A 21,663-nucleotide genomic window follows, 5' to 3' on the forward strand; every position below is an offset into this window, starting at 1 on the left:
CTAGAGTGGGAGGGAGGATAGTCCAATCCAGCTTGGGTGATTTCTGGAGTTTGGGGTGGGTGGGCTGGGGTGGGCAGGGCTTGAGGGGACGGGGCCTCTGCAGGGTATAATGCCATACAGCTAGGATGGCCAAACTGTGGCTTTCAAGGTGTCCTCCTCATGAGCCCCTGTTGGAGATATCCAGGCCCCACCTGGAGGCTGGCAACCCAAGTGGCAGAACTGTAGCCCTTGAGACTGGCCAAAGCAGGGCTGTGTGCCCTCTTCCTGATGCAGGCAGGGCCCGGAAATCTGGTGTCTCTGTGCAAAGACAACATTTTTCTGAAATTTTGCCCTGTCTCTCATTAGGAACCCCAAGGTTGGGCAAACAAAATTGGAATAAAATACAATATTTATTATTAATGGTGGTTCATGTTACATCACTAAACCAAATGTCTTTATCCATTAGTCTTGATGACTGTGAGCTCCCTATTTTATTATAATTGATTTACTATTATGAAGGGCTTCTTTTTTGTGTGTAACTACTATTTTTTACAAATGTTCTACACAAAAACATTTCTCAAGGGAAAGGCTATATATTTTAGAAATTCTTACATAAATATTTGTATCCATTTGAGGACTCATACGGTAGTTGCCTGACCTTCAAAAGATCCTTGTGTAATATAATTGTGACCACTGAAGAATGCCATTGTGGTCAAAAGACATTTGGTCTTTTGATGTAACATCTGTGATCATTAATGCTATCCATTTGGATTGGACATGAGACATCTTCTTGGTTGCCATAAACGTGGTTTTACATTTTTAATGATATATTTGTATGCAGTTTTTAATCTTAATTACACACACTAGACAATAAATAGGTGTATTTTATTCTGGTTTTTGTTGGCTCAACCTTTGGGTTCCGGCCCTAGTTTTTAGGTTGGGTTTCCATTCCCTTTTTGTTTTTCTTCCACATTTTCTCATTGCCATCAGCTATGCTTTCTGGACGTTACTCTCAAACACCTCTGGCTCAACGCCAGTGCATATGTGGGAAGTTTTGGAAGATCTTCCCAACTGTATTTTGGCCCGTTCCTTGTACTCAGAAACTAGAGACCAATTCCTTGCCAAGATAATATCATATGTTCTTTCTGATTCTGACCAATTAACCTGTTATCAGATACTGACTCTCCAGTCTGAGGGTGCCACTTTTCTCTCTGGCTGCCAGGAAGATCTGAGCTGCTAATCTGAAGTGCTGACCTTAAAGCCAACGTGGTGTCGTGGTTAAGAGAGGTGGCTTCTAATCTGGCCAGCTTGGTTTGATTTCCCACTCCTCCTCCACATGCAAGCAGCTGGGTGACCTTGGGCTCATCACAGCACTGATAGAGTCCCACCTACCTCCCAGATTCACTGTTCTGGGGAGAGGTAGGGAAGGTGATTGTAAGCCACTTGGAGCATCTATCTACTACTTAAAAGTGGGGTATAAAAAACAACTCTTTTGTCTTACTGCGACACATTCTGTTTTATTCCACTGATTTTATATATTACTAGTAATTAAGCCCATTGTACCCAAAATACAATGGGCTCTAGAAAGCGGGGGTAGAGGGGGGGGGAAAGGCGAGGGCAGCGTTGTGAAAGAAGAGGTACCTGAAAGCGGAGGCATTGTCGAGGGCGGTCGGCAGCAGCAGCGGCGGGACGTTCTTTTTTCGGCGGCGGGGCAGTAAGTAGTGGAGGAGGGAGGCCGTTGCTTCGGGCGGCGGCCCCCAGGCGGTCTGGCGGCGTGTGCAGCGGCGGCTCTGTAGGGCAGTGGTCCCCAACCTTTATTAGGCTGGGGACCGGCAGGGCTTCGGGCCGCGCCCGCGGGCCGCACCTGCGGATCGGGCCGCGCCCGCGAGCCGCACCCGCGGATCGGGCCGCGCCCGCGAGCCGCGCCCGGCCGCGCCCGCGGGCCGCACCCGCGGATCGGGCCGCGCCCGCGAGCCGCGCCCGGCTGCACCCGCGAGCCGCGCCCGTGGACCGAGCCGAGCGGGCGCGGCCTGCACGGGCGCGGCCCGGCCCTGATTCCCTCTCGGGCAGCATCGGCGGCGGCCATCTTCTTGTTGGGCGGGGAAGCGGCGGCCATTTTCTTTGTTGTGCGGGGCAGGGAGTCTCCGGCAGCGGTGCTCCGCGCTGCTGGCAGGGGCTCCCTTGAGGGGAGGCAGGCGGCTCCAGGGCGGCATCTTCTCTTGTTGTGCCGGGCAGGGAGTCCCCGGCAGCCGCGCTCCGCGCGACTGCCAAGGGCTCCCTAGAGCGGAGGCAGGCAGCTCCAGAGCGACGTCTTCTGAGCGGCGGCCATCTTCTTGTGGTGCCGTGGGCTCCCTGAGGCGACGGGCTGACGGCTATCTCCTTGTTGTTGCGGGGGCTCCCTCAGGAAGCGGCCTGACGCGGCGAGAGGCGCTTCGCGCCTCTCGCCGCATCAGGCCGGGAGCAACTGCGAGCCGCGCTGCGCGCGGCTCGCAATTGCTGGGGCTGGGAATCAGAGGGAGCAATCGGCAGGCGCTTCGCGCCTGCCGATCGCTCCCTCTGATTGTCTGTCATGAGGAAGGGTCCAATCCGGACCCTTCCTCATCCCGGACGCATCCCGCCCCAGAACCCCTTACTGTTTTATTTAGTCCGTGGCGCCCGCGGCGCCACGGGCGGTGTACAGATTATACTGAGAAATACTCTGTTTTACACTTTTATTGACTAGTTCTCATTTTGTAAAGGCCTTTGGCTGTATGCTTTAAATTACAATGCATTCCATCAGGCACCATTCTGGCTGAGACTAGCGGTCAGTGTAGTCTCACACAGTGGTCAACCAGTTGTCCTGGAGGGCCAATGAGTAGGATCTTCTTGTCCCAAACTGTTAGCGCCTCCATATAAAATGATCACTGGACGTCCAAGCCTCCCTGTCCCTCCTCTGTAATGCATCCTAAATAGAATCACCCAGCCATTCAACCGGGAAATGCTTACATTTGAAAAAAGCAGCATACTCTGTTAATAAAGCAATTATTTAAAAAACTTCAAAATACCATAATGCAATGACGATATCAGCCATTCAGTCGAGTCCAGCTCTTGGCCATCCTATGGCTCAAATGCCGCCACTGGCAATAAATAAAAACTGAATTAGTCAAATGCAGTCCCTGACAAAACTGTCTTCAGCTGCCTCCTGAAGAAAGGAAGCAAGGGGGCAGAGCACACCTCCGTGGGGAGTCTGTTCCATAATTGCAGGGCTGTCGCTGTCTCCTGTGCCCATTAGAAGAGGTTCTTTGACTAATGGGACAGTCAGGAAGGTCTCTTCCTGTGATCCTGAGTCCCAAGCCGGAATGAGCAGGAGAAGACAGTCCTTCAGATACCCCAGTCCCAAGGTGCATATAGCTTCTTGTCAAGGCTTTGGGTCTGCACCGTTCATCCCAGCCTATATTGTGGTTGGTGGTTCTTTGGACCACTTTTTCCTTCTCAAAATGCTTTGCTGGGCCTTTCCATATCCTTCTGCTTTCTCCCAGGTACATTCGCCCCTCCATGCTGCAGCATCTCCTACGTCGGCTGGTGTTTGACGTCCCCATCCTCAATGAGTTTGCCAAGATGTCCCTCAAGGTGAGGGCAGAGCATTGAAACTACATCTCCTCACAGGGGAGAATCTAAATGGAAAAAAAACCTTGCTTTTGAAATCAAGAGTATCTGTCTTTTGTGGTAGTGGATAGCTTTCTTGTAAGCCCTTCCCTTTCCTTTTGCAGCTCCTGACCAATCATTACGAACGTTGCTGGAAGTATTATTGCCTTCCCACCGGCTGGGCTAACTATGGTGTCACCTCTGAGGAGGAGCTGCATCTCACCCGTAAACTTTTCTGGGGAATCTTCGAGTCCTTGTCCCACAAGGTGAGCACCATTCATCACTTTAACCATTTTTCTCCCATGCTTCTTGTGTGGGTGGCACATATGGCTCTTCCATTCGCTAGTTTATGCCCTTATCAGTTCTCTGAGTTAAGTCAGGGTGAGAGAGAGGAAGAAGAAGAGTTGGTTCTTATATGCCGCTTTTCCCTACCTGAAGGAGGCTCAAAGCGGCTTACAGTCGCCTTCCCATTCCTCTCCCCACAACAGACACCCTGTGGGATGGGTGAGGCTGAGAGAGCCCCGATATCACTGCCCGGTCAGAACAGTTTTATCAGTGTCGTGGCGAGCCCAAGGTCACCCAGCTGGCTGCATGTGGGGGAGTGCAGATTCGAACCTGGCATGCCAGATTACAAGTCCGCACTCCTAACCACTACACCAAACTGGAGAGAAAGAGAGAAACAGAGAGAGAGAGAAAGAGAGTACCATGGTCTCCCAGGGAGCTTTCTGGCCATGGATCTGAATAAAATTTAAGTAAGATGGCAAACATCCTTTTCTGACTAGACAGGATCACCGAGGAATAAGGGGCCCATGTTTTAGAAAGTACTGGAGCTTTCACTGTCCCTGAAGGAGTGGCTGCCTTTGAAGACCTTAGTTCAGCAATCCCCAACATGGTGATCTGGAGACAGAGGAGATGAACTGGCCAGCAGATGTTGCCCACTCAGGGAAGGGGTGCTGAGGGGTCATTGCTCTGAAATTTAACTATGGATCCATGTCTGGCTCCTCCTCTGGTGTCTCTGTCACTACCTGTGGGTTTGGGTCACATCTGCATCACTGGGTTCTGTTGGAGCCGGCTGGTTCACGAAGCCAAGGAAGAAATAGCAGACTGTAAAGATTCCAGGGCTGAGGCTTTTTGTAGTTCAGGTGACTTGTTTTTGCATAAAACCCCTATCATCGAACCCTAACCCTCCATTCCTCTCTGCAGTGGGCACCTGACTGCTAAATGGTGAATAAATAGCTTGGGAGTCTGTCATCTGGGGGGGGGGGGCATTCCAATGTAATTATTTCTCTGGACCTTTCATTTTATTTCTTGCCTCTATTTCTTCCCCTGCCAATGCCCAGAAATTTGACTCTGAGCTGTACAAGCTCGCTATGCCCTGCCTGTGTGCCATCGCAGGTGCCATCCCTCCTGACTACGTAGATGCGAGCTACTCCTCCAAGACGGAGAAGAAGGCCTCTGTGGATGCTGAAGGCAACTTCGACCCCAAGCCCATCGAGACCCTCAAGTGAGTGACTTTTGCTGCCCATCTGTGTGTGGGGAGGCTGGGAAACTGCTGCTTGCATGCATGGGATTCATGGCTGTGTGTGTGTGCGTGTGTGTTAATATTTTGGGGAGGTAAATTCCAGCTTCTGTTTAAAAACAAAGCAAATAAAACCCAAGTATTATCACCTTTTACTTTAATCCTTGGTCAGTCCGCTGTGTTTTGAAAGTGGTGTGTCTGCTTATCTTTGAATACCACCACCACCACCCCCAGCATTAGGGATTTTGCATTCATTTTCACTTGTCTTGGGGAAAAGATCCAGTGCAAGCCAGAGAATTCTTTCACGATACCATTTTAATAGGTGCAGCAATTAAAAGGTCACACTGTGGCTCCTGTCCAAAATCCAGCGTGCCCAGCTGTCCCAGGCACAGACTTTTATGCAGTCAGAATAACACATCCAAATTAGCACAAAAAATCAGAGTCCCAAATTAGGTAATAATCTAATGGACCACTCTCATACATCTGCTTGATAAATATCTTCCTATTACCTCAAACTATTATAGCATCCTCTTGCCCCATGTAGGGATTTTCCCTGTACAGGCAAGCTTTTAGGGCACCTTGCAGAAATCTCAGTCTGTAGAATACCTCAGTATTCTTTATACATCTTTAGTCTGTACAAAGTTCACCCTCCATTTCGCTAATGGCAGGATGCTTTAAAGAATGGAGACAGGTGATGGTCATTCCATCATTTTCTTACCAAGCTTCTCTTCATTTTCAGTGTTGTTAGTCTGAGCTCCCACCTTAAAGCACTGTCCAGCCCTGGTGTACCAGGAACAGAAAGGAAAGGGGGCTTCCTCCCCTGAAGCATGCAATTTAGCATGTAATTCCTCTCAGTGGCAAGTGCAAAAGTTGAGGGGTACGCACGCATGTGAGACGAAGGCTTCAATGAGCAAAGTGGCAGAGGATGCCTGAGGACCACCTTCAGCTGGAACCTTCAACTGGTGGCAGTGAAAATTCTGAGAGAGAGAGAGAGAGAGAGAGAGAATTAGTGGAGGAAAGCAAGATTTGCTGGGCAGAAATGATCATCTGGGCATGGAATTGTGGTCATTGTGGGTGGGCAGGTAGCTGCAGAGGGTTGGATTAGATGACCCTGGAGGTTCCTACCAACTTTATGATTCTGTGATCCTGTATCTCTGCACAGAAGAATTTACACAACTTTATTACGAAGCAATATTTTCCCCTCCTCATGTAGCCACTTACTTTCTGGATCCTTTCAGAATTGGTAGCAAGCTTTTACATCCTATACTCCCTGGTGTTTTTCAACAGAAAAACTCACTTGGAAGGGCGAAGTCTAATGGAGGACTCGTGCATCTATTTCATACAAGGGCAGACCAGGGCTGATTCTGCACTTACTTTGTTTTTTCCATTGTCAATCCTGCTGACTTTAGATCGATTCGAACCCGCGTGTTCCTCATTGCTTTCCCCCAACTTGAAACAGAAAGTCTTCTGCACTTGATTGAGGAAGCTCAGAGGGGGGAAGGGGTGTCCAGCTGGCATTATTTCTTCTCTTTTGACTGCCAGTGGAGAAGCCAAGTGCAGCAGGAGGCTGCTTGTCTCTTTCTTTCCTTTCCTTAACAAGCGGGGGAGGAGGAGAGCCTAGCAGAACCAGCAGCAGCCTCTCAGAGAAGAGGCAAATCTCAGCTGAGAGAAGTGTGAGATTCTGGAGCACAGTCACTTTAAAATAGATTCCAAAAGGAGAGCAAAAATAAATCTCGGGAGGAAAATTTTACAACCGGGAACCAGGAAGTCTTTGAACTGGCGCCCAGCCAATCAGGGAGAGACTGCTTCTCTACCTCAGCAACTTGATCAATTATACCGAGTTATATCCACTCCTGGATATTGCAGGAGAGAGTTAGGATCACCGCAGCTCGATCTAGCATTTTGCAGAGGGAAAATTAAAAGTGCCAAAATCAACATGGAAATCGAATTCACAGTAGATGGAGGGGATTTATTCAGACTTGGGATGGATAAAAAGCCCCATGCAGACTCTGCCCTGGTCTCTAATGGAAAAGGCTCCCCTTTTTGTTGGTTAATGTTTCAAAAACATTTCCCCATTTTCTCACACACAGTGTCATTATTCCTGAGAGGCTGGACTCCTTTATCAACAAGTATGCTGAGTACACTCACGAGAAGTGGGCCTTCGACAAGGTAAGAGAGTCTCCATGGACCTCCCTGGGTTGATGGGATTTGGGGTGTATGCTCTTTCTTGGCGTAGACTCCAGATTGCCTTTGGAGGAAAGCAAAACAACACAAAACAAAAAAGCACTCCTTGATCTCCCTATTTACAGATTCAGAATAATTGGACATTCGGGGAAACCTATGATGAGGAGGCCAAGACCAACCCCATGTTGCGTCCTTATAAAACATTCTCAGAAAAGGTAACACATCCTTCCTTCCTTCCTTCCTTCCTTCCTTCCTTCCTTCCTTCCTTCCTTCCTTCCTTCCTTCCTTCCTTCCTTCCTTCCTTCCTTCCTTCCTTCATTCCTTCCTCCCTCCCTCCCTCCCTCCCTCCCTCCCTCCCTCCCTCCCTCCCTTCCGCCACAGATGCCGCTTCAGTCTTGGTTTTATTCGCTTGCTCACTTCTTTTCCCCAGTGTATTTTTAAATTACCCCTCTCCTCCTTTGCAGTTAGGTTTCTTCTGTGTGGTCTTGCCTCCCAGTGGTGTCCATTTTTGTGGTTGGCTATGTTCCCACAGCAGCCATTTTGTGGTTGTGCCCACCACTCTGGGTCAGAATTCACAAGGTGCCCCCAAAGGGCTCAAAACATCAGGGGGGCCCTGCTCTCACTTCAAAAAGGAGGTGGACAAATAGGAGAGGGTACAGAGGAGAGTGACGGGAATTATTCAGGGCCAGGGGACCAAGCCCTATGAAGATAGGTTGAGGGACTTGGGAATGTTCAGCCTGGAGAAGAGCAGGTTGAGAGGGGACAAGATTGTTCTCACTAAGTATTTGAATGGTTGTCACTTGGAGGGCAGGGAATGGTTCCTGTTGGCAGCAGAGGAGAGGACCTGCAGTAATGGATTTAACTACACGAAGAATGATATCAGCTAGATGGGGAAAAAATTTCCACAGTCCAAGTAGTTCAGCAGTGGAATGGGCTACCTCAGGAGGTGGGAAGCTCCCTGTCATTGGCGGTCTTCAAGCAGCAGCTGGACAGATCCTTATTCTGGATGCTTGGGGCTGGATTAAATGGCCTAGATGGCCCCTTCCAACTCTATGATTCTGAATTCCCAACTGGACAAATCTCTCCCAGAATACACCTGGGGATCTAACTCTTGATTGTGGCATTAAGACCCTCTTTTTCCATCCTCTGCCAATCATTCAGCTATGCTGCTTTCTCCCTCTAGGATAAGGAAATTTATCGGTGGCCCATCAAGGAGTCTCTGAAGGCCATGATCGCATGGGAGTGGACCATCGAGAAAGCTCGTGAGGGCGAGGAAGAGAAGACAGAAAAGAAAAAGACACGAAAAATCTCACAGACAGCCCAGGTGTGTCCTTCTAGTCTGCTTGTAGAAAGAGAGCTCATGTTCCAGATGGAAGTGAATCAGCAAACTACTCGTTATATAGAACAGTGCCCAGGAATGAACTCGCAAGCTCCTTTCCTTTGTGTCCTGGGAGGTCAGCAGGTCCTTACACACACACACACACAGGTCTCTGCTTCATAATGTGAGGTCTTTCCCTTAGTCCTAGGGGATCGGGGCCCAGCATATCTGAGGGACCATCTACCTCCTTATGCCCTCGCAGAACTATTCACTGTGAATAGTTTGATGATCCCTGGCCCATGGGAAGTGGACCTGGTCTCAGCCAGGGCCAGGGCCAGGGCCAGGGCCAGGGCCAGGGCCAGGGCCAGGGCCAGGGCCAGGGCCTTTTCGGTCCTGACCCCTGCCTGGTGGAAAGAACTCCCAGAAGAGCTTGAGCCCTGTCAGAGCTATCAGAGTTCTGCAGACCTTGCAAGACAGAGTTCTTCCACCAGGCTGACGCCAGGGCAAGGAATATCTGCTGGGTCCCTCCTCCGAACACGGGGGACTGGTGGACATCAACGTTCTTTGCCTTTCTCTTTCCCACATAGGTCTATGACCCCAGCCATGGCTACAACCCCCAACCTATGGACCTCTCTGGCGCAACCCTTTCCAGGGAACTGCAGGTGAGTGAGACATGGAGGAAGTAGTCATTCTGCAATCAGAGGTTGAGAATTCTGCTGTCAGAGTGCCCTCAGCAAATATGGAAGGAGTGATTTAGTAGCCCCCTCCCCAATCAGTCTTTCCCCTCCTGTATTCGTGTCTTGACCTGGGTGACCCAGGCTAGCCTGATCTTATAATAACATAAGCATAGCCCTGCTGGGTCAGACCAGGGAGGGCCCATCCAGTCCAGCCTCTCATCTCCCACAGGGGCCAGCCAGTTCCTTTGGATGTCCAGCCACAGATCAGGGAGGCCGAGGCCTTCCTAAGGACATCAGGGGAGCCCTGCTGGGTCAGACCAGGGAGGGCCCATCCAGGCCTGCCTCCCGTCTCACCCAGGGGCCAGCCAGTTCCCCTGGAGGGCCAGCCACAGGGCAGGGAGGCCGAGGCCTTCCTAAGGACATCAGGGGAGCCCTGCTGGGTCAGATCTGGGAGGGCCCATCCAGTCCAGCCTCCCGTCTCGCCCAGGGGCCAGCCAGTTCCTCTGGAGGGCCAGCCACAGGGCAGGGAGGCCAAGGCCTTCATAAGGATATCAGGAGAGCCCTGCTGGGTCAGATCAGGGAGGGCCCATCCAGTCCAGCCTCCCGTCTCACCCAGGGGCCAGCCAGTTCCACAGGCAGAGAGGCTGAGACTGTTCTGTGATGAAGCCTCCCGGCTCTGGGATTCAGGGGCTTAGTGCTTCTGAATGTAAAGATAACATGGGATCTGGGAAGCCAAGAAGGGTCAGCCCTGGATAGTACTTGGATGGGAGACGACCAGGGAAGCCCAGGGTCTGCCACACAGAGGCAGGCAAGGGAAAGCAATTCTGAACGTCTCTTGTCTTGAAAACCCTATGCAGGGGTGGCCAAAGTGTCCATGCTGCCGGCAGAAGCTCATGGGAACTGTAGTCCATGGACACCTGGAGAGCCACCGTTTGGCCACCCCTGCCCTACAGGGGTGTTGTGTATGCAGTGAAGCGGACCTGCAGAGCGGGAGCCGCGATTCAAACAGCAGGGATGCTTGATGCCATTGGTTTAGCATGCAGGATCTGTCCTGCCTCCAGATCGTTTGAAAAGTCCCATTGGCTCAAACCTGGGGATCCACTAGGAGCCAATCACGGGCTGTGGTGGGACCCTGGGAGTGTTTATATGTTTGGGTGGTGGGCTCTGTGTTCCAGTTCACTTGGTGTGATCTAATAAAGAGCTGATGTTTCACTCCACATGTAACTCCGCACCTTCTTGAGCCCACTATTCAACAGGCTGCAACTTGACAGCGCTTTACGCACTCACATGTTTCGGTCACGAGTTCCGTGCAGGAGGACATTTTTGAAAACTGGTGCGTTCTGTAGAGACCACGGATGAGCACGAGTCACGTGGGCTTGGGAGAAGAATCTTAAGTTCTTTTATCAGCCCATGTTGTACGGTTCCCTTCTGTTCCATAGCAGACAATATCTCTCTGCTTCTTCATATCAACCCGTATGTAGTTGCCTTATGCTGAATCCGACCTATTTGGTCCATCAAGGTCAGTATTGCTTACTCAAACTGGCAGCTGCTCTCCAGGGTCTCAAGTTAAAGTCTTTCCCATCCCCTCCTGCCTGATCCTTTTAACTGGAGGTGCTGCCAGGGATTGAACCGGGGACCTCATGTGTAGCAAGCAGATGTTCTGCTGCTGTGCCACAGCAGTTGCTTCTCTCTGCCACCCAGGACAGGGAGAAATGTGACGATTCTGTTTTTGAAAACAAGAAGATTCTCATGCAGCTCCATAATGGGCAGCTCAATTCTAGTCTTCGGGACAAGCCCTTCTCAAGTTCTTTAATGCTTCTTCTGACCCCCCACCCTCTGGGTTCTGTCCACAGGCCATGGCGGAGCAGCTGGCAGAGAACTACCACAACACCTGGGGTCGCAAGAAGAAGCTGGAGCTGGAATCCAAAGGTAAACCTGTGCCTTTTCCTGCCACTTTTATTGGGGCTGTGATGTCTCCCAGGAAGGTTTGACTCTCCTCTTTCTCTCTCTTTTTCCCCAAGGAGGGGGCACTCACCCACTACTGGTGCCCTACGACACGCTGACGGCCAAAGAGAAGGCCCGGGACCGAGAGAAGGCCCAGGAGTTGCTCAAATTCCTGCAGCTGAATGGTTATGCAGTGACCAGGTGAGCCCCAAAAGAGCAAAGCAGGGGCACAGACCCAGCCACGAAATGTCCCGCAGGGTGACTAAGGAGGGGGCAGGGGGAATTGGAAACCTCCCTCTCCTCCTAGGCATCCACAGACTCCACTTCCCAGAGAAAGGCCTTTGTAAAACCTCTTCTTCCCAAAGGCAGTATGTGTGAGACAGGGTTGCGTGCTTTGGCTGCCGAAGTGCAAGATCTGTGGACTGCATGACTGAACAAATAGGAAGAGTGTCCTGCAGGGGGCAACAAAGGAGATGTAGATTTATTTTATTACATTTATATATACTGCCCTCCCCTGAGGCTCAGGGCAGTTTACATGGAAATTGAACAATTAATCAAACAATTCATCAAACAGGGCCATAGTTGTCCAGGTCAGGTGCGTGGATTCCTGGGAAGGAAGTTTAGAGGGCCTAGAAGTTGTTGTTGGTTCCAGTCGACCTCAATCAAATGCCTGCTGGAGGAGCTCCGTTTTGCAGGCTCTGAGGAACTGTTTTAATTCCATTAGAGCTCTGATCTCTTCCAGGAGCTCATTCCACCAGGTGAGGGCCAGGACAGAGAAGGCTCTGTCCCTGATTGAGGTCAAGCAAGCTTCTTTAGGACCAGGGATCACTAGCCAGTTCAAGTTGGCGGAGCATAAGGCTTTTTGAGGGGTATAGGCTGAAAGGTGATCCCTCAGGTACACTGGGCCCTGACCATGTATGACCTTGAAGGTGATTGCCAGAACCTTTATCTGGAATTCAACTGGCAGTTGTTGGAGGATTGGTTGGATGTGCTGTGAGGATTCTGGCTGCTGCATTTTGGACCAGCTGTAGTTTCCAGATCAAGGCTAAGGCAGGCCTATGTAGAGCGAGTTGCAGAAGTCCAGTCTAGAGGTGGCCGTAGCGTGGATCAATGTGGCTAGGTGTTCCGGAGTCAGGTAGGGTGCTTGTAGCTTGGCTTGACAAAGGTGGTAGAAGGCCACCTTTGAATTTCAATAGTGATAAATGTAAAATTCTGCATTTAGGTAGGAAAAATCAAGTTCATCAGAAGAAGGGCAATGAAAATGGTGAGGGGTTTGAAGACCAAAAACCATGAGGAAAGGTTGAGAGAGCTTGGACTGTTCAGCCTGGAGAGAAGACACCTAAGTGGTGACATGACAGCCATCTTCAAGGACTTGAAGGGCTGTCGCATATGGAGCAGAGTTGTTTTCTGTTGCCCTAGAGCAGTGGTTCTCAACCTAGGGGTCGCGACCCCATTTGGGGTCACCTTTGGGGTCCCCAGGTTGGTTGCTGCCGTAAGCGGTGGCAGCCGGCATTGGCGGGCAGCAGCATACGGTGGCAGGCAGTGGGTGGCAGCAGAGCCATTGCAATGGCCGCCCCCACACTGCCCGACTGTTCTGCGCCTGTGCACGCATGCTGCTGGTATGCATGTGCATGCAGCCCGTGCGTGTGTGCCTGCCGCTGACCCCACCACTGCCGCATTGGGGTTGTGAGGTAAGAGTGGTTGAGAACCGCTGCCCTTGAAGGTTGGACCAGAATCAATCGGATGAAATGAATTCAAAAGAATTTTTGGCTAAACATTTGGAAGAAGTTCCTGACAGTTAGAGCAGTTCCTCAGTGGAATGGCCTTCCTCGGGAGGAAGTTCATAAGCAGAGGCTAGATAACTGTATGACAGAAATTCTGATTCTGTGAAGTTAGGCAGATGGTGAGTGGGTGGGCAGAAGGGATTGGGTCCATGCTTGGCTCTTGCGGCCCTTTCTTGCATGCCCAGGGAAATGCCAATTGCAACTTTAGGGTCCAGAGGCAAATTTCCTCCAGGTCAGACTGGCCAGGGATTCTGGTGTTTTGGGGGGGACAATCTTGGCATGGAATTGGGGTCACTGTGGGTGGGCAGGTAGTTGTGAATTTCCTGCGTTCTGCAAAGGGTTGGACTAGATGACCCTGGAGATCCCTTCCAATTCTATTCTACGATTCTACGACAAACATTCAGACAGGACTCTTTCTCTCCTCTTTCCGTACAAAGTTTTGTTTCTCTTCACAATGAAACTATTCTTTCAAGCAGACTGATGCTTTATAACCCTTGCAGATTTAAAGAAGAAGAAGAAGAAGAGTTGGTTCTTATATGCCGCTTTTCCTTACCCAAAGGAGTCTCAAAGCGGCTTACAGTTGCCTTCCCTTTCCTATCCCCACAACAGACACCCTATGGGGTGGGTGAGGCTGAGCCCTGATATCACTGCCCAGTCAGAACAGCTTTATCAGTGCCGTGGCGAGCCCAAGGTCACCCAGCTGGTTGCATGTGGGGGAGCGCAGAATTGAACCCGGCATGCCAGATTAGAAGTCTGCACTCCTAACAACTACATCAAATTGGCCTCTGCCAACACCTATTTGGTCCACAGAGAGTGATTTTCAGCAAACTTTGGAGAATCAGCAAGGACCCTCATCTTGCCCCCTAGCAGTTTTCTGTGCCTTTTTAGGAAACATTTGGCTGTCTAATGCATTTCTATCTCACCCTCCCTGGTGTCTCTTCCTCATTTTCAGGTCACAGCAGCCTTGTGAGGTAGGGTTGGCTGAACGTGTGTGTCTGGTTCAAGGGTCAGAAAGGAGGCTTTATGGCAGAACAAGGGTATATCCCAGAATCCAGTCCATGAGTCCCCAGCCCTTGTATGCTTCCGGGCACATCTGGAATTTTGACACAGCGTGGTGGGCACAGCAAAATGGTTGCCGCAGGAGGTGGAGCAAGCCACAAAATGGATACCGCAGCTTAACTTCAGTCACTCAGTGTAGATCCTTGCGCCGTGATGACAGCGGTTGCCAAAGCAACATTTTAAAAAATCTGTAAAGCCATTCAAATCTCCTGTAGTCATTCAGAAGGTTTGTTGGGCCAAAGCCCTACTTGGACCCACCCACTTCCTAAAAATGTACTTTGCATGGGCCAGAAATAGTGTCAGCAGGCACTGTGGAGCCCATGGACTAGTCCCACTCTGACACACCACACAAGATGTCCTGCTTCTGATGCTGGAAGAACCTCGCTTCTTTCGTTGAGTTCCTCTGATGGACTAGCTCCAGTCCTGTGAGATTCTCCCTTAAACGCCAAACTTTGGTTTTTATTGGCAGGGGGTTGAAGGATATGGAGCTGGACACATCGTCCATTGAGAAGCGCTTTGCCTATGGCTTCCTGCAGCAGCTGCTGAAGTGGATGGACATTTCTCAGGAATTTATTGCTCACCTGGGTAAGTGTCTTTTGGAGTTACCAATCTTCTTCTTCCCCGCCACGTTTTGGGACTTATGAGTGGCTAGCTGCAAAGCCCGTTCGTAAGAATGTGTTTTGAAAGGCGCCCCCCAGCCCCACCGGCGCCGCAGCCACTTTCCTGGGGCCCGCCTCTGCGAGGTGGAGAGAGCACTTTGCAAGCCACAGAGAAGGGAATCTTCCCCCCTGGGCAAGGAGGGGCGGTGGGAGGTGGCGAGGGAGGGCCAATTCCATCTCGGACTGCCAGGACAGTCTCCACCCCCAGGCCTGTTTCACAAATATATAATTAGGAAGAATGGATATAGATATGCTCTGAGTCCAAAGGAAAGCCCGAGAGAAGGAGAGGAGAGGAAGCTGTTATTCACAACTACAAGGAAGGGAAGAGAATCTAGTGCAGGAGCAGCGGGCTGAGTTCCTTCTCCAGTTATCTTTAGGATATTTTATATCCTGCTTGGCTAACACAGACCAAACACTCTGTTCTATGAGAACCAACCAGTTGGTGGTCCCTGGCCCCAAAGAGAAATGTTTGGCCTCAACCAAGGCCAGGTCATTTTCCGTCCTGGCTCCTACCGGGTAGAATGAGCTCCCGGAAGGCATCTGAGCCCTGCTGGAACTAGCACAGTTCTGCAGGGCTTGTAAAACAGGGCTCTTCTGCCCAGCCTTGGGTTGGGGCCAGAGCTAAGGAACATCTACCTTTTCCCATGGCCCCACCCATCCCTCCACTAGTTACTATTACTGAGTGGAAGAAGCTCCAAATTATTGACAGACTCTTGTCTGCTCTCAGAAATGAAAGGCCACTACCGACTTTAAGCTGTTTATGTCAGCACGTTTTAAAATTAATTTTAAGCTTAAGTTTTACTCTGTTTTAACTTATTGTATTAAACTAGTATCTTGTACACTGCCCTGAGCCAGTTCACTGGGTAGGGTGGTATAGAAGTCAAATAAATAAATAAAATAAAGAGAAACAAAACAAATAGTCCACACACGACAATGCATCAGTAAAGCAAATAAAAGACAGTTTGACAAAACTAATCTTTTGTCAATAAAACCAACCCACATTTTGCATTAAAACCCACAGCATTAAAACAATTGTGAGCATTAAAAACGAAGAGGCAAAAGCCTCAATAAGTCGGGGAGAACAGCCTAGAGTAGCAAACCTCAAAACATGTGATAAAGCAGGAACATTGAGCTTTGTGTCTCAGTATCAGGGAGGAAAGGAGGGCGTTCCACAGAAGGAGGCCCACCGCTGAGAAAGCCCTGCCTTTAGGCGACATGTGCTTCCCTTCTGCAGGCAGAGAGCTGGCTTCAGCCAAACAGCAGGCAGGGCAGGTTGACTTTATCCAATTGGTTCTGGGTTCCGGTTTAAGGACAGCCCATTCCTGGGTGAACGTTGCCAAGTCTGCCACTTGTGAGTGTGTGTGATTGTTTTGCTGTTCAGTGGAACTCATGGGTGAGTTTTGCTTTCTGTCTCCAGAGGCTGTGGTGAGCAGCGGGAGGGTGGAGAAATCCCCCCATGAACAAGAGATCAAATTCTTCGCCAAGGTGAGTCTCCACATTCCCCCCCACGGCCACAAGAAGTGTGCGTTTTGAGGGAGGAGGTTCCGGAGACAGAGTGGGAGGGAGCCAGCAGCAGCCCCAGTTTGATCCCCCACTTTGCCACAGGCAGCCAGCTGGGAGACCTTGGGCCAGTGACAGTTCTCTTAGAGCTCTCTCAGCCCTACTTGGTGTGGGTGTCTGTTGTGGGAGAAGAATGGAAGGTGAGCTGCTCTGAGACTCCTTCACATGGTAAAAAGTGGGGTATAAAAACAACACTTCTTCTGTGCTTCCTAAATACATGAACCTGCTGCCTGATCCTGAACCAGTACTGTTTTACTCAGGCTGTCAGCAGTTCTCCAAGGTCTCAGGTGGGGTCTTTCCTATCCCAACCTGCCTGGTTGTTTACACTGGAGATGCTGGGATTGAACCGAGGACCTTCTGCATGCGAAGCAGAGGCTCTGCCACTGAGCTACAGCCTCACTCCAGGGTCTCAGGCTGAGGTCTTTCCCATCCCCTCCTGCCTGGTCCTTTTAACTGGAGTGGTTGGGACCTTCTGCACACCAACCGGATTGAACCTGGGACCTTCTGCACACCAAACAGAGTATTTATCCCTGAGCCGCAACTCCTCCCTGGGCATAGAGAACTTGGTGCCATGTAGACATGGTAGGACTTGCAGCAGCAACTGTGTAATGAGAGCCTAGGGCAGGGGTAGTCAAACTGCGGCCCTCCAGATGTCCATGGACTACAATTCCCAAGAGCCCCCTGCCAGCGAATGCTGGCAGGGGGCTCTTGGGAATTGTAGTCCATGGACATCTGGAGGGCCGCAGTTTGACTACCCCTGGCCTAGGGAATCCCTGGTAAGTGCAATACTCCCTGTCTACCGGGGAGTTCCCAGAGGCACTGAAGGGGGCAGTGGTCCGTCCCTTACTGAAAACACCATTGCTGGACCTGTGGGACCTGGCCAGCTACTGCCCAGTCTCGCATCTTGAGTTTCTGGGTAAGGTGGTTGAAAGGGCCGCCCAGACCAGCTCCTGGCACACTTGGAGGAAGCCCCGGTGCTTAACCCATACCAGCTTAACCCATGGCCGCAGGGCGGAAACGGTGCTGGTCGCCTTGATGGATGACTTCCAGGGCCAGCTGGATCAGGGCAGTTCATTGGTGCTTGTGCTTTTAGACCTGTCAGCTGCATTTGATATGGTCAACCACAAGCTACTGGCTCACCACTTTGCCAGGGCCAGGATATGGGGGTCAGCCCTTCAGTGGCTGTGCTCCTTTCTCTGGAACTAGACACAAAGGGTTGCTGTAGGGGAGCAGTTATCGTGCTCCGTCCATCTCCCTTGCGGGGTTCTGCAGGGGGGGGTTGTCTCCCCTACTTTGTTTAACATCTTTATGCACCCTTTGGAACAGCTGGTTGAGTTAGGGGCTAGACTGTCACCAATATACAGATGATACCCAGCTCTATCTCCTCATGGATGGCCGCTCAACTCCCGCCCCCCCCAATATATTCACCAGATGTTTGGAAGCCGTAGCTGGATGGTTAGAGCAGAGTCACCTGAAACTCAACCCCTCCAAGACATCCGTAGTCAGGGCCCTGTTTATCTAAGGCAGCAGTCCCCAACCTTCTTGCAGTCGGGGACCGCCTCCGAGGGTGGGAGAGAGCCGGCGGCCAGGCCACAGCAGCTGCACATAAACGCGCACGCGCAGTTGCCGCACATGCGCATTTTGCCACTAGGTGGCGCTAAAGCGCATGCGCAGAACAGCCGCACGTGCACGTTTTCGCCAGCAGGGGGCGCAAACACGCATGCGCGGCAGGTCCGCGCATGCGCATTTGCGTCGCTGGCGTGCCAGCGGCCGCGCCTGCCTCTTCCCCCCCTTTCGCTGCGGGGGGAGGGGAAGGCAGGTGCGGCCGCTGGCGGCCCGGTACCATGGCCTTAATAGCCCGGTACCGGGCCGCGGACCAGGTGTTGGAGACCTCTGATCTAAGGGACTACTTGGCTGCTTATGCCCCCCGCAGAGCCCTTCACTCTGCAGCAGCTAACGTACTGGCCCAAGGGAAGTTTGCCTGGCCTCAACCTGGGCCACAGCTTTCTCAGTCCTGGCCCCGACCTGGTGGGACGAGCTCATGGAAGAGCTAAGGGCCCTGACAGAACAGGGCCTGCAAGACGGAGCTCTAATGCCAGGTTGGCCTCTGCCTCCTGGAATTGGCTATGTTTCAGATGTAATGGGGTTACAGTTTTATGGAGTTTTTACACTGTTTTTGTGTGGAGTTTTTACACTGTTAGCGGCCATGAGCCCGTTTCTGGGAATGGCGGGATACTAGTTGAATCAAATAACGAAATGAAAATACCCAGATGGGGTGGATCACCTGGTATGCTAGTGCCCAGTGAAGAACATGGCAGGTAGATTCTGAAAGCAGACAGAACTTTGTTTGGGAGAATGGGGACTTCAGGCAGCAAAACCCCAAGAAGTCTACTGGACTGACATAAGCTTTGGCTTTTGATAACTTTCAGTAAAAAAAGGAAATAAATGGTGCAGAAGTAAAGGAATCTTTAATGGTTAAGATTCATTTCCTTTTGTATAATTTCTTTCTCATCATTTTGCCTTGGTGCAGCCCTTTTCTCTCTAATTCAGCCTTTCTCAACGTTTTAACCATTGAGAAACCCCCAAAACATTTTTCAGGCTTCAAGAAACCCCAGAAGGGGTGCAATGGTGCAGAGTAAGGCCCCTCCCCTCCCCACCCGCTCCAGGCCCATCATTAGCCATTGGGGGAGGGGAGGCCCATGTTGTTCTATAAATGATGTTGCTTGTATTATTTTCTTGTTTCATGGAAACTGCTCTGAGCCTTCGGGGAGGTGAATGAATGAATGAATGAATGAATGAATGAATGAATGAATGAATGAATGAATGAATGACCTTTCCAAGACGTTCAAGAAACCCCAGGGTTCAGAAAACCTGTACCTTTCAGCAAAGCACACAGCACTGGATATGCACACCAGATATATCAGTTTTGCTCAACAAATTTTGACCAAGCAGATGTTGCAAGATCGGCCACAGTGGTCTTCCTGCTTTCTTAACCTGACTCTTCTTTGCCTTTTCAGATCCTCTTGCCTCTGATCAACCAGTACTTCACCAACCACTGTCTCTACTTCTTGTCCACCCCTGCCAAAGTCCTGGGCAGCGGAGGCCATGCTTCTAATAAGGAGAAAGAGATGATAACCAGGTGAGGGCTAGGAAATCAGTCCCCTCAAGGAAGTGCATTCAAGTCCAGTTGCACCTCAGGGACCAACAAGATAACGAAGGTGTAACCTTTTGAGAGTCAAAACTCCCTGTGTCAAAATGGGCATCTAGAACTATCTGCAAGGAGCTGGCACTTTTCACACATTACGTTTTCCAAGTGTTCAGTGTAAGTGTACACCTAAGGGAACCCCACATGTGCAAACAACAAGTAGGTACAGACTCGCTTGGAAATACTTGTGCTCTACACATACATGCCTTAGGCATAGATTCAAATGAGTAGCCGTGTTGGTCTGAAGTAGCACAATAAAATCAGAGTCCAGGAGCACCTTTAAGACCAACAAAGATTTATTTATGGAGGGAGCTTTCGAGAAACAAAACCAGGGAGAAAAGGAAACTCAATGCAGGACCAAGCCAAACAAAGGAAAGAGGTAACCTCTCAAAGAGCTGATCTCTCAAAAAATACTGAAATTATATGTCATATATGAAAAAATATAAAGATGACAAACCATTATAAAAAAATCATACAAAGATCATATACAAACTGAAGAACATGAAAAAATCGATCTTTATAATTAACAACTGGCAACAAGGAATTACTATGCAAAAAAAGGGGATGGCGTCATCCAGGATTACATACAAACTGTGAAAGAACAATAAGGAAAGAAAAATTGAACAAGTAACAACAGGGAATTTTCTTGGCGTAAGAAGGCATGATGACCAATATTTTTGGAGACATCAGCTCTTTGAGTGGGTGTCTATTTTGTTTACTTTCCAAAGTGAGCCTGAGTCTTCTGTACTGCAGGAACGGGCATCACTGGGTCAGAGGCAAAACTGGAAACTTTACACAAATTTTAAAATGTAACAGAATATTAAATGGGAATAGCGAGCCATTGTGTGTGGCGGAGAATCTGAGGTCCATTCCGCACAAGGACCAATGTTGCCAATTGCTTTCACAAAGTGGAAACGCTATTTTAAATAGTGGAATCTTGGGGGCTTTCCGCACTCCTTCAAAATCGCACAATGGTTGCCAATTGAAATCACTACAGTTTTGCCATTATGCACAACGTCGTTGACAATCTGCCACACACCTGAAACCGATCCGCAAAAAGCGCTTCCTTGTAGCGCTTTCAGGGAAATCCCCAAAAGTGGATTCACCCTCCGGAAAGCGCTACACTCCTGCAACCAATCTGCAACACTAGCGGAAAAGTTCTGTGCGTTACGATTGTTGTGGTTTCTACAAAGTCCCTCCCCCTGGCTCTCTCCTCTGATCTTCCGGCAAAGCGATCGCCATTTTTTTTTCTCCGAGCGAGCAGAGATCAACGCACCGACGAGCCTCCGTTTACCCAGTGAGGCTTCCCCGGCTGCAGTCCCTCCCCAAAGCTCTTTACAGTCTCTTTACAGTCACTAAGCACAAACAACAGAGAAGCCCGTTTGCTGATGTATTTTCCCTTTATTTTTTACACTGTTTTCGGCCGAAAATCGGGCCCGTGAGGGGGGGGGTTCACTCGGGGGGAGCGTGGCAACGATGAAACGACAGCTCAAACACACCTGCCAGCTGGATGGGTCTCTCCGTTGCAACGAATCAACATGTATTCGTTGCAATGGGTGTGTTTAAAAAAAAAAACCCTTTCTTAAAGGGAAAGGGGCTGTTTGGGAGCATGCTAACGGCTGCCCATTGGCTGCTTGACGGCCAGGGGCGGGACGAGCTCGGCAATAGCGCTTCCTTTCTAGCGATTTTTGCTGAGACCGGAAGCTTGTGGGAAACGATGGAAACGCAACTGGATTCCACTACAAAGTCAGGTATGCATAATGACGAATTCCACTATTTTAAATGGCGATTTTTCGTTCAGCAAACAATTTGCTACAAGGATCCCGGTGCGGAAAGCCCCTTGGTGTTCCGCATACCTTCATTTGTAGTGGAATCCAGTAGCGTTTCATTCGTTCCCCACAGGTTTCCGGTCTCACAGGAATCGCTAGAAAGGAAGAGATTTTTTTCTGTGTCGTCAAGCAAACGGAACAGCCAGTAGGCAGTTGTTATCAAGCTCCCAAAAAGCCTCTTTCCCTTTAAGCACTTTTTTTTTTCAAAAACACATACGTTGCAACGAATATGCGTTGATTCCTTGCAACGGAGAGACACAGCTGGCGTGTGAGCTGGCGATTCATCGTTACCACGCTCCCCTGAGTGAACACCCCCCCCCCG

General features: G+C 50.2%; 1 protein-coding gene across 10 annotated transcripts in view; it reads left to right on the plus strand.

The window, feature by feature from the left end:
- RYR1 (ryanodine receptor 1) overlaps positions 1-21,663 on the plus strand; it is a 241,827-nt gene that overhangs the window by 127,202 nt on the left and 92,962 nt on the right. For all 10 annotated transcript variants that reach the window (XR_013230906.1, XR_013230910.1, XR_013230908.1 and 7 more), the window contains 12 exons: positions 3,498-3,588; positions 3,729-3,869; positions 4,944-5,107; positions 7,213-7,291; positions 7,432-7,521; positions 8,490-8,630; positions 9,212-9,286; positions 11,155-11,230; positions 11,323-11,446; positions 14,558-14,673; positions 16,165-16,232; positions 19,325-19,446. Coding sequence is in view for 3 of the 10 variants with exons in the window: in XM_077336555.1 (XP_077192670.1) it covers positions 3,498-3,588; positions 3,729-3,869; positions 4,944-5,107; positions 7,213-7,291; positions 7,432-7,521; positions 8,490-8,630; positions 9,212-9,286; positions 11,155-11,230; positions 11,323-11,446; positions 14,558-14,673; positions 16,165-16,232; positions 19,325-19,446 (1,287 nt within the window). In the remaining 7 variants the exon portion in view is untranslated. The remainder of the gene's footprint in view (positions 1-3,497; positions 3,589-3,728; positions 3,870-4,943; positions 5,108-7,212; positions 7,292-7,431; positions 7,522-8,489; positions 8,631-9,211; positions 9,287-11,154; positions 11,231-11,322; positions 11,447-14,557; positions 14,674-16,164; positions 16,233-19,324; positions 19,447-21,663) is intronic.

This window comes from Paroedura picta, chromosome 5 (assembly GCF_049243985.1).
Source record: "Paroedura picta isolate Pp20150507F chromosome 5, Ppicta_v3.0, whole genome shotgun sequence".
NCBI lineage: Eukaryota > Metazoa > Chordata > Lepidosauria > Squamata > Gekkonidae > Paroedura > Paroedura picta.